This window comes from Danio aesculapii, chromosome 4, assembly GCF_903798145.1.
Source record: "Danio aesculapii chromosome 4, fDanAes4.1, whole genome shotgun sequence".
NCBI lineage: Eukaryota > Metazoa > Chordata > Actinopteri > Cypriniformes > Danionidae > Danio > Danio aesculapii.
This window is the reverse complement of record NC_079438.1, coordinates 59,153,645-59,167,153: the sequence shown is the minus strand read 5'-3', so window position 1 is coordinate 59,167,153 and position 13,509 is coordinate 59,153,645. Positions and strand designations below refer to the sequence as shown.

The 13,509-nt window shown below is 40.4% G+C and overlaps 1 protein-coding gene across 1 annotated transcript in view; it reads right to left on the bottom strand.

Annotated features, from left to right (window-relative positions):
- crybg1b (crystallin beta-gamma domain containing 1b) overlaps positions 1–13,509 on the bottom strand; it is a 43,382-nt gene that overhangs the window by 3,605 nt on the left and 26,268 nt on the right. The window contains exons 11-22 of the mRNA XM_056456275.1: positions 11,931–12,057; positions 11,535–11,570; positions 11,311–11,453; positions 10,481–10,607; positions 8,671–8,816; positions 5,569–5,695; positions 5,099–5,128; positions 4,876–4,988; positions 3,577–3,709; positions 3,283–3,422; positions 2,184–2,307; positions 510–668 (exon numbers count right to left, since the gene is read on the bottom strand). Of these exons, the coding sequence (XP_056312250.1) occupies positions 510–668; positions 2,184–2,307; positions 3,283–3,422; positions 3,577–3,709; positions 4,876–4,988; positions 5,099–5,128; positions 5,569–5,695; positions 8,671–8,816; positions 10,481–10,607; positions 11,311–11,453; positions 11,535–11,570; positions 11,931–12,057 (1,405 nt within the window). The remainder of the gene's footprint in view (positions 1–509; positions 669–2,183; positions 2,308–3,282; positions 3,423–3,576; positions 3,710–4,875; positions 4,989–5,098; positions 5,129–5,568; positions 5,696–8,670; positions 8,817–10,480; positions 10,608–11,310; positions 11,454–11,534; positions 11,571–11,930; positions 12,058–13,509) is intronic.

The following is a 13,509-nucleotide window of genomic DNA, read 5'->3' as shown; positions in this document are numbered from 1 at the left end:
CAGACACATAGACATATGCAGAGACAGACACACAAACACACATACACAAAACATACAGATACACACATATACAGAGACACACACACCCAAACGCAAATACCCACAGACACACATACACAAAGAGAAAGACACACAAACAAACACACACAAATATACAAACACACACACACACACACACACGCACACGCACAGAGAGAGAAAGACACACATGGACAGAGACAGACACAGACACAGAAACACACAGATAGACAGAGAGAAAGACACACACACACACGCGCACACACACACACACACACAGAGAAAGACACACATGAACAGAGACAGACACAGAAACACACAGAGAGACAGAGAGAAACACACACACACACACACACACACACACAGAAGAACACAGATGACATGAGCAGACCTCGTAATAACTCATTAATTAAAGTGTTGTGTGAAATTGATTATGAGGGTCATTATGGATTTGATCTGTAATTTACTAATATAAAGATGTGCTTGTCTACCTTGCACTGCAGGTGTCCGTCCTGATAGGTCCAGATCTGGTGGTCTCCACCCGCCTCCTCCGTCACCTGTATGCGCATCAGTTTGACGTCTTCAGGTGAGCCGGTGACCGACATCAGAAGCCCAGACTCTTTGTTTCGTAGGCGGAAATACATTTGTTTCTGCATGAATCAAACACCATGTGATTACTTCTTTTAACAAGGAAGCCCCGCCCCTGTGTTCGATTCGCTACAGGATATGCAGTGGGCGGAGTCTCATGGACTGGAGATTATTTGATAAACACGCCCCCATAGCACATGACTTTCACTATAGGGTCTGCAGTGGGTGGAGCCACTTATAAAGCCCTGCCCCATACACACTTGACAGGATCTGCAGTGGGTGGAGCCTCTTATTGAGACATTTTAATAGCCCCGCCCCTTACATACCATCTTTCCCTACAGGATCTGCAGTGGGTGGAACCTTCTAGTATTTTGATAGCCCCGCCCCCTACTCACCTGACTTTTACTACAGGATCTGCTGTGGGTGGAGCCCCTTATATAGCCCCACCCCAATGCAATTGACTTTTACTACAGGATCTGCAGTGGGTGGAGCCTTTTATTCTGGCATTTTGATAGCCCCACCCCCTATGCACTTGCCTTTTACTATAGAATCTGCAGTGAGCGGAGCCTCTTAGTCTGTGGGCATTTAGATAGCCCTGTCCCCTATACACTTGACTTTCACTACAGAATCTGCAGTGGGTGGAGCCTCTAAGTAAGTGTACATTTTGATAGCCCCGCCCCCTACACACCTGTCTTTACTGTAGGATCTGCAGTCGGTGTAGCCTCTTAGTATGTAGGCATTTTAATAGCCCCACCCCTACACGTGTCATTTACAACAGGACCTGCAGTGGGTGGAGCCTCTTATTATGTAGGCCTTTTGATATCCACGACCCCTACGATCTTAACACAACTACAGAATGTGCAGTAGGTGGAGCCTCTTATTCTGGCATTTTGATAGCCTCGCCCCTAAACACATTACTTTCACTACAGAATCTACAGTGGGCGGAGTCGCCTATTCTGGCATTTTATAAGCTCCGCCCCTACGCACTTGACTTATTACAGGATCTCCAGTGGGTGGAGCCTCCCTATATGTAGGCATTTTAATAGCCCCACCCCCTATGCACTTGACATTCACTACAGGATCTCCAGTAGGTGGAGCCTTTCAGTATGAAGACATTTTGATAGCCCCGCCCCCTACAAACTTAACATTCACTACAGAATCTGCAGTAGGTGGAGCCTCTTATCCTGGCATTTTGATGGCCCCGCCCCCTACACACTTGACTTTCACTAAAGAATCTGCAGTGGGCGGAGCCTCTTATTCTGGCATTTTATAAGCTCCGCCCCTATGCACTTGACTTATTACAGGATCTCCAGTGGGTGGGGCCTTTTAGTATGTAGGCATTTTGATAGCCCCGTCCCCTATACACTTGACACTTACTACAGGATCTGCAGTGGGTGGAGCTTCAGCCGGTTGGCTTTGATAGCTCCGCCCCCTACACACTTGACTTTTACTACATGATCTGCAGTGGGTGGAGCTTTTTATATAACTAGCAGAAGGTTAGACTAGAGATTATTTAATAGCCACACCCCCATAGTATGTGACGCTGTACAGGATATGAAGTGGGCGGAGCCTCTCACCTGTATAAGTGGTCGGAGTGATCCAATTCGCTGCCAAGAGGAGAATTTGTGCCAATCAGGAATGGCGCCGGGCTTCAGCAGGATCTGGGACCCTCTGAAGTTGTTGGCCTCATACAGAACCCACCTGTCCAACACACACACAGGTAAACACACGCACACGCTCAAACACGCACATCTGACAGATCTCCACCCTGTTCTCTCTCTAACACACGTCTGTCTGGAGCCTTGCGGTCAGTTCAGGCTAAATATACACACTCATGATCCTCCATGGAAAAAGCTGGCCATTTTAAAGAACAGCTTGTATTTTAGGGCCAAGAAAAGTGAGCGATCTGAAAGTGTTTCCATAGAGTTTGGCTTGTTTGTGAAATGTACAGTAGCCTAACACACGAACACACACTCTTTACGCTGTCATTTCGGCAGGTTTGGAGAGAAAGGGAGCAGATTTGACACGACTGTGCTGAATTTACCACAGTGATGAAGTCTTTCCACTCTGAGTAGGTTTTTCTGCCTGTATAAGAGTGTGTGTGTGTGTGTGTGTGTGTGTGTGTGTGTGTGTGTGTGTGTGTGTGTGTGTGTGTGACACATTTCCTGCAGACTGCACATAAACACTGGAGTCTCTGTGCTCATGGTGACCAGCAAACACAGATCATGAGTGCAGAAATGCAGAGAAAGTGGACACACACACACACACACACACACACACACACACGCACACGCAAAATCTGACACAAAAGTATATGCTCAGTTCAGTTTAAGGTGTGTTTGTGTTTTTTGTGTGTGTGTGTATGTTCGTGTGTGTGCATGTTCATGTGAGTGTGTGTGTTTTTGTGTGCGCATGAAGTCTGTCTATGTGAGTCTATGTATCTATGTGAGTGTTGCTGTGTGCATGTAGTTGTGTGTCTGAGTGTGTGCATGTTTGTGTGTGTGCATCTTTGTGTGTGTGAATGTGTGTGTGTGTGTCCATGAGTGAGTGTGTGTCTATGTGAGAATAAGTGTCGGTATTCGAGAGTATGTGTGCCTGTATTTGTATGTGTGTGTCTGTGCAATTGTGTTTGGGGGTTCTTCTGTGTGTGTGTGTGTGTGTGTGTGTGTTTCTCACATGCCGCCCTCCACCAGTACAGAGCAGACCCTGGTGCAGCTGTCGGTGAGCTGCAGATTGACGGAGCTGCACTTCAGGAGCGTCCGGCGGCCTCTGAGTCCACAGCGCTCGAACAGAGCCACTGAGGGCACTGAAAACTCCTGCACACACACACACACACACACACACACGCACACACACACACACACACACATCAAGATGATTGTTCAGGATTACAGCTGAAGTACTCATGATGGTGTGTGTGTGTGTGTGTGTGTGTGTGTGTGTGTGTGTGTGTATGTGAACGTCTCTCACGTGTCCGGTTGGCTGTACAGACTGCACTGCTGTGTTGAGCTGCGTGAAGCCCATCGTCCTCAGATCCGGATACACACCTTCATCCAGAACACACTGAACGCCTGAGAAACTCTGAGCAGCAAACACCTGCCAGCTGAGACACACACACACACACATAAGAACATCTGGATATGACACCCACCTGTTGACAAACACACATATATATACACGTGCACACATACACAGACATACACACACACACACACACACACACACACACACACACACACACACACACACACACATTTATATACACACACACACACAAACATACACACACATACATATACATGTGCACACATATACAGACATACATACGTACACATGCACACACACACACACACACACATTTATATATACGTACACACACACACACACACACACACACACACACATATATATACACGTGCACACACACACGTCCACGTGCACACACACACAAATATACACATTTATATACACGCACACTAACACACACACACACACACCACACAAACATACACACACACACATATATACACGTGCACGCATACACAGACATGCACACGTACACACACACACACACACACACAAATATACACATTTATATACACGCACACACGAACACACACACACACACACACACACACACACACACACACACACATACACAGACACAGACATACAAACGTCTACACACACACACACACACACACAAATATACACATTTATATACACGCACACACACACAAACATACACACACACATATACACGTGCACACACACACACAAATATACACATTTATATACACGCAGACACAAACATACACACGTACACACACTCACACACAAATATACACATTTATATACACACACACACACAAACATATACACACACACATATAAATGTGTACACATACACAGACATACACACGTACACGTGCACACACACACACACACACACAAATATACACATTTATTCACACACACACACACACACACACACACACACACACACACACACACACACACACACACACATATATATATATATAAACACAGTCACTCATGGACAAACTCCCAACACATACATTTGCACGAATACACATACAAACAAACACACACACACACACACACACACACGCACACACACGCACACACGCACGCACGCACACACACACACACACACACACACACACACACACACACACACACACACACACACACACACACACACACACACACACACACACACACACACAGATAAATCCCACATCAGACCTGCCAGACAGGACCCTGCAGGAGCGCGCACTGAAGCCCTGGGGCATTATGGGTAATGAGTCCTCCAGCAGCACAGACGCTCCTCTGCAATCACACTCAGAGAACAGCTCCATCTGATACACACACACACACACACACACACACAACAGAAACCACAATTAATCTTCTCTGTATTATTGACAGCGACTGAAGGAATAAGAGTGCTAAAGCTCCACACACACACCTGGAAGTGGCAGCAGCTCTCCACATGCTCCTGAAACAGCAGAGAGACACATTAGAGCTGATCTGGAGTCAGTATAGTCCACTTATACAGCCAACTTCAGCCTCAAGAGGTGTGTGTATGTGTGTCTGTAAGAGAGAGTGTATGTATGTGTTTGTGTGAGAGTGTGTGTGTGTTAGAGAGAGTGTGTATATGTGTTTGTGTATGTGTGAGTGTGTGTGGGTGTGTGTGTGAGACTGAAAGAGTGTATGTATGTGTGTTTATGTGTGTGTTTGTGTATATGAGACCGTGTATTTGTGTGTGAGTGTGTGTGTGTGTGTGTGTGTGTGTGTAGGCAGCTGTGAGAGTGTGTATGTGTGTGTCTGGGCGAGAGAAAGAGTTTGTGTGTGTGTGAGAGAGTGTACTTGTTTTCAAGCTAGAGGACGTCCCCATTTTGATATAAACAAGTGTGTGTGCGTGTGTGTGACTCTCACCACCATCACTGGGATCACAGAGCAGATGCGGCTGTCTGATGCACCCCAGTCCTCCGGCGCTCCGTACAGACCCTTCTCCAGCACATACTGCTGACCCGAGAAACCTGGAGCCTCGAACGCCAGCCAACTACACACACACACACACACACACACACACGTTTATATCTGAATGAGGAGTCAGGAGTCACAAACACATCATAGACGCATAGACACATCCAAACACATATAAATAAAAAGTGACAGATACTTCACAAACACCACAAACACCACACACACACACACACACACACACACACACACACACACACAAAGAAACAAATACACACATATACAACAACTACCTTTTAATATATAGTGAAATAAGCGTAATAATTATGTGTCTGTCTTGCGAAAGAAAGTGTGTGTGTGTGTGTGCGTGTATGTGTGTGTGTATGTGTGTGTGTGTGCGTGTGTTTGTGTGTGTGAAGGGCTCCGCCTTTCTATGTCAAAACATATACAGGCCTGTTTTTGGTTTGAGAAGTGCACACACACACACACACACACACACACACACACACACACACATTGACTGCAGTGCGCAGTGTGTTTTGTGAGAGCAGCACATCTTCTCTCTTTCTCTCTCTTTTCGAAATGTTTTTGACATTATAATTATTTATTTGCATACACGCTGTTCTTTTGTTCAGTATTTTTCTTCTGAACAACCTGATGCCCGAGGCTTGTGTGTGTGTGTGTGTGTGTGTGTGTGGGCGCCTGTGTCACATGATCAGCTACTGTCAGGAATCCACTCACGTTTACCTGAACAGGTGTGATTCTGAGGAAATATAAACTGCAACAACTGGTTAAAGTGCACACGCCTGCTGCCCACTGGGACTCCAGAAACATCTATAATGAGTGCTGTGTGTGAGTGGGCGGAGCTAAGTATGTTTATTGGCGCCGTTTGTTTACTCTAACTCTGATTGGTGGACTTTCTGCACTGCATTATGGGTAGTTTCCAAAACAATCTATAATGAGTGCTGTGTGTGAGTGGGCGGAGCTAAGTATGTTATTTGGCGCCGTTTGCTCACTCTAACTCTGATTGGTGGACTTTCTGCACTGCATTATGGGTAGTTTCCAAAACAATCTACAATGAGTGCTTTGTGTGAGTGGGTGGAGCAAAGTATGTCTTTTGGTGCCATTTGTTCAGTCTAACTCTGATTGGTGGATTTTCTGCACAGCGTCATGGGTAATGTAGTTTCCAAAACAATCTATAATGAGTGCTTTGTGTGAGTAGGCGGAGCTAAGTATGTTATTTGGCGCCGTTTGCTCACTCTAACTCTGATTGGTGGATGTTCAGCACTGTATCATGGGTAATTAGTTTCCAGAACGATCTATAATGAGTGCTGTTTGTGAGTGGGCGGAGCTAAGTATGTTATTTGGTGCCATTTGTTCAGTCTAACTCTGATTGGTGAATGTTCTGCACTGCATCATGGGGATTGTAGTTTCCAGAACAACCTATAATAAGTGTTTTGTGTGAGTAGGCGGAGCTAAGTATGTTATTTGGCGCCGTTTGCTCACTCTAACTCTGATTGGTGGATGTTCAGCACTGCATCATGGGTAATGTAGTTTCCAAAACAACCTATAATGAGTGCTGTGTGTGAGTGGGCGGGGCTAAGTATGTTATTTGGCACCATTTGTTTACTCTAACTCTGACTGGGGAACTTTCTGCACTGCATCATGGGTAATGTAGTTTCCAAAACAAACTATAATGAGTGCTTTGTGTGAGTGGGCGGAGCTAAGTATGCTATTTGGTGCCATTTGTTCAGTCTAAGTCTGATTGGTGGATGTTCTGCACTGCATCATGGGTAATTAGTTTCCAAAACAAACTATAATGAGGGCTTTTTGTCAGTGGGCGGAGCTAAGTATGTTATTTGGTGCCATTTGTTCAGTCTAACTCTGATTGGTGGATATTCTGCACTGCATCATGGGTAATGTAGTTTCCAAAACAAACTATAATGAGTGCTTTGTGTGAGTGGGCGGAGCTAAGTATGTTATTTGGTGCCATTTGTTCAGTCTAACTCTGATTGGTGGATGTTCTGCACTGCATCATGGGTAATGTAGTTTCCAAAACAACCTATAATGAGTGCTTTGTGTGAGTGGGCGGAGCTAAGTATGTTATTTGGTGCCATTTGTTCAGTCTAACTCTGATTGGTGGATATTCTGCACTGCATCATGGGTAATGTAGTTTCCAAAACAAACTATAATGAGGGCTTTTTGTCAGTGGGCGGAGCTAAGTATGTTATTTGGTGCCATTTGTTCAGTCTAACTCTGATTGGTGGATGTTCTGCACTGCATCATGGGTAATGTAGTTTTTCAGTCTACTGTTAAAGGATCATTCTAAAAATAAACTGAATTAATGTGAACAGATAACTCAACAAAAGCATATATGATTATTTAGCAACCTCTAAATCTTTATGTTTACATCCAGAGTAACCTAATTATAGAGAAATATAAAACGATTCTTGTAAGTTTGTTGATTATGTCTATAGTAGCAGTGTTTTTCAGCTAATTCACTACAAAATATGAATGTTTACAAATTTAATTAGTACTGTGCAAAAATGTATTGGCAATAATCACGTCCAAAATGAAAGTTTGTATTAATATACGTGTTAATATATGTGCATGTCAAAATATACAAAACAAACACATTTAAATATATAATTATACATATCATTTATATTATATAGTATATTCATATTTATATATTAATATAAATATTTTTGTGTCAAATATATGCATACATTTCTTTAATTATATATACATACAGTAACAAACAGTACACATATTATAAAATATAAACTTTTATTTTAATAGCACTTAAACATTGCATAGCACTAATTAACATATTTTTCATTAGCATATCAACACTTATTTGTGACATCATAGGAGTGGGCGGAGCTACAGATATCTGTAAACACTCTTAACTAACTCCAGATTCCTGATTAGTCAATTTTCAGCATTGCATCATGGGAAGTGTAATTTTTTAACCATGAAATCAGCCGTTAAGAACGATTATGTTGTACATGATGAGCTTTACTGAATATATAATGACTTAAAGAGACTCACACTCCGGCCAGGACCTCGATGGAGCGGGTCTGAGTGCCGTAGTGTGTGTTAGCGAAGTTTTCCAGCGGCTCCAGGAGGTCGATACTGACGCCACGCTCTGAGAAATCCAGCTCACTAAACATCTTCACACGAGGAGGAGAGGAATCCTGCAAAACAAACCGTTTTATGTTGAATTAGAAAGCTGCTGGCGAGGCGTTTGGCGCAGATCGGCTGCTGGTATTTCCTGGTATTGTTCGTCCAGAGCTCGTAAACGCTGCAGGTATGCAATGATGGATGTTGCGTAACGTGTTCGGCTGTACTGTGTTTACTGGAGATCAGAAATGTGCCAAAATACACCAATTATCCAGAGCTTTTTCTGCAGGATTAATCACTCCTATAGAAAAACACTCTGGTGGTAATGTTCATTACTTCTTCACCAGCATTATGTCACTACTTAATAAGTCAATGTGGTTAAATTACTGATAGTCTTTTATTTATCTGCATTATTTATTACATATTTTTGTTGTGTGTTTGTGAAAATCAAATAAAAAAGTGATGACGACATTTAAGATTAAAATATTAGTAAATGTAATTTGATCTACTGGCCTGTAGAGAAAATGCATTATAGTAAAACACAATAAATGGGCTATATAAATGCACATTACTTACTTGCTTGCTTTCTATTAAGTAAAGTAACAAAATATTAACTTGTTGCTGTTTTTCTTTTAGTTTATAAAAATTATGGATTTTATTATAAATTAAACTATATATTTTTCAGATTTCAACCTAATTAAACTGTTATACACCGTTCATCGCCTACTTGATTGCTTACTATTAAAAAAATTAAGTAACTAGAAATTTGTTGCTGTTTTCCTTTTAGTTTGAAAAGAAAATAATGTGATGCAATTATTTAGACGTTAACTTAATTAAAATGTTACTTTGTTATATATCGTTCATTAATATACTCATTATTAGATGATTAGATCAGATTCAACTTTATCTAATCATCTAATAATGAGTATATTAATCAATGATATATAGCAAAGTTAATATACTCATTAAATTCTGTATTAAATAATGGATTTATTTTATAGATTAAAACATTTTTATTTTATTTTAACCTAATTAAAATGTTACTTTGCTATATATCGTTCATTAATATACTCATTATTAAATTCTGTATTAAATAATGGATTTATTTTATAGATTAAAACATTTTTATTTTATTTTAACCTAATTAAAATGTTACTTTGCTATATATCGTTCATTAATATACTCATTATTAAATTCTGTATTAAATAATGGATTGTTTTTATACATTAAAACATTTTTTTTTTAGATTTTAACCTCATTAAAATGTTACTTTGGTATATATCGTTCATGAACTTGACTTGAAAATTAAATGACAAATAATATAAAGCATTTCTCAGTGGGTTTTCTGTAGTAAATAATGGATTTTTTTTTATAGATAATTCATTTTTTTAGATTTTAACCTCATTAAAATGTGCTTTCCTATATACCGTTAATGAACTTGACTTGAAAATGAAATAATTGAAATCTCATTGAGGTTTCTGTAGTAAATTATTTATTTACTTTATAGATTAAAACATTTTTTTTTAGATTTTAACCTCATTAAAATGTTACCTTTCTACATCCCGTTAATGATTTTAACTAGAAAACGAAGCAAAAGTAAAATCTTGTTGAGGTTTCTGCAGTAAATAATGGATTTATATAGATATTTCTTTAGATTTTAAACAAACTAAAATGTTACTGTATTATACACCGTTCTTGACTTGACTTGAAAATAAGTGAAATCTAGTTGAAGCCTCACCATGAGCAGCGGCCGCAGCGAGAGCAGTTTCTGGCTCGTCCCGCACCAGTCGCTCCAGTCTAAATATTCTCCTTCCTCCAGAATGAACTGCTGTCCGTCGAAACCCTCGTGCTCGTATCCCACCCACCTGAAACAGCAGAGAAATACACATGCACTTACACACATGCTGATCATAGTATTCAGATATACAACACAACAATACACCACACAGAAAAATGATTTACTCATTCAGTATTCAGTCCTGTTTTCCAATATGTCTAACCGTTCCTAAATCAAGATGCACTTTAATAACAGGAACAGAAAGATCTGTCTCTGAATAAATGCATGAAAAAAAGTCATTCAAATTAAAAACTTAAGTATTTTCTGCTTGTTATATTCGTGTTCTTCTTTTAACACACTAATTTATTTATTTTTATTCAAATGTATGCTTATTTTCACATATTTGTCCCAAAAATTAAGACTAAATATCTTAATCGAATACAATTAAATGCCAATAGAAAGCCTTTATTTTCTAATAATACTTCTAAACTAAACAAATCTAAAAATCATATTATCTTACTATATGCAAAATGTAATTAAAAGGAAAAACTAGATTGTTTTTAGACTCATTCCCCCCCAAAAAAACAAGATTAAATACCATTTTCAATACCAAAAGTCATTTTCCTTCTTGATCTAATACACATGATAAGTATTGGTTTCTAAGGAATATTTTAATACAATGATCTTTTATTTAATTTAAATAATTCAACATGTTTTTTAATATTTAAATGTGGTTTTAAAGCATTATTATATATTTATAATGTTTTCGCAGTGCATTTTTCAGGACTCACAGGCCTCCGAGGATCTTCAGTGATTCCACACCATTTAATCCGTGATTTTCTGCATTATTCGTGTCTGTTTCTGTGCAGGAAAACACGTCTCGCTGCACCTCCACACATCGGCCCTTAAAACCAGACTTCTCATACAAAACAGCCTGAGAGAAATTAAAAATAAAGGGTCTAGTTAGAGTAAATCTGGCAAAGAAACTGCAGAAATTAAAGAAAATTCAACAAACCTTCACTGTGTTCGGCTTCTCCACCTTCAGACAGCCCTGGAAATAAAGCAGATTTACAATAATTATTGTGTCAAAGCAGCTTTACAAAAGGTACACATTACTGCATTACAATCTGATAAAGCTACAATCAAATATAAGTTACTATATACAGACACAGTTAACCTGCAATCTTTTTGTACATCTTTAATGAAGTGTATTTGTGTATTAAGTATATGTGTTGTCCTGTTACACACTAGACAATTACAACAATCACACACTGGACACTATTAGACTGGAGAGACTAACTTATATCATCAATGCAAGCAGAAGGACTTTGACCATATTTGGAAACCATATATGAATATTATGTAAATTGTGTGTTTGTAAATATGTATTTTTTTTTTTGTGAGCGTGTACCATGCGCAGAGGCCTCAGCGAGCCCACAGCTGGAGCTGGGAAGCCCCAATCCTCTGGAAACGGATATTCTCCAGCCTCCAGAACCGCCAGCAGACCCTGGAAACCCGGATCACTGTAAACCAGCCACCTGTAGAGCAGAAAACACAGTCATTCTATATCTGGCCAATCACAGAGCTCAAATCCAGTCAATCATCAAGCAGTCAATCACAGAGAAATGTAGCTGTCAAATTCAGCTGTCAAACATGAAGCAGCCAACCACGGAGCTTAAATTTAGCTGTCAAACATGAAGCAGCCAATCAGAGAGCTCAAATTCAGCTGTCAATCATCAAGCAGCCAATTATAGAGCTCAAATCCAGGTGCCAATCATTAAGCAGCCAACCACAGAGCTCAACACCAACAGTCGATCAAGCAGCCAATCACAGAGCTCAAAACAAACCGTCAATCCTCAAGATGCCAATCACAGAACTCAAACTCAGCTGTCAATCATCAAGCAGCCAATCACAGAGCTCAAATTTAGCTGTCAAACATGAAGCAGCCAACCACAGAGCTTAAATTTAGCTGTCAAACATGAAGCAGCCAATCAGAGAGCTCAAATTGAACTGTCAATCATCAAGCAGCTAATCACAAAGCTCAAACCAGCTGTCAATCATCAAGATGCCAATCACAGAGCTCAAATTCAGCTGTCAATCATCAAGCAGCCAATCACAGAGCTCAAATTTAGCTGTCAAACATGAAGCAGCCAACCACAGAGCTTAAATTTAGCTGTCAAACATGAAGCAGCCAATCAGAGAGCTCAAATTGAACTGTCAATCATCAAGCAGCTAATCACAAAGCTCAAACCAGTTGTCAATCATCAAGCAGCCAATCACAGAGCTTTTTTTAGCTGTTAATCATGAAGCTTCCAATCAAAGCACACAAATTTAGCTGTCAATCATCAAGCAGCCAATTATAGAGCTCAAATCCAGGTGCCAATCATTAAGCAGCCAACCACAGAGCTCAACACCAACAGTCGATCAAGCAGCCAATCACAGAGCTCAAAACAAACCGTCAATCCTCAAGATGCCAATCACAGAACTCAAACTCAGCTGTCAATCATCAAGCAGCCAATCACAGAGCTCAAATTTAGCTGTCAAACATGAAGCAGCCAACCACAGAGCTTAAATTTAGCTGTCAAACATGAAGCAGCCAATCAGAGAGCTCAAATTGAACTGTCAATCATCAAGCAGCTAATCACAAAGCTCAAACCAGCTGTCAATCATCAAGATGCCAATCACAGAGCTCAAATTCAGCTGTCAATCATCAAGCAGCCAATCACAGAGCTCAAATTTAGCTGTCAAACATGAAGCAGCCAACCACAGAGCTTAAATTTAGCTGTCAAACATGAAGCAGCCAATCAGAGAGCTCAAATTGAACTGTCAATCATCAAGCAGCTAATCACAAAGCTCAAACCAGTTGTCAATCATCAAGCAGCCAATCACAGAGCTTTTTTTAGCTGTTAATCATGAAGCTTCCAATCAAAGCACACAAATTTAGCTGTCAATCATCAAGCAGCCAATTATAGAGCTCAAATCCAGGTGCC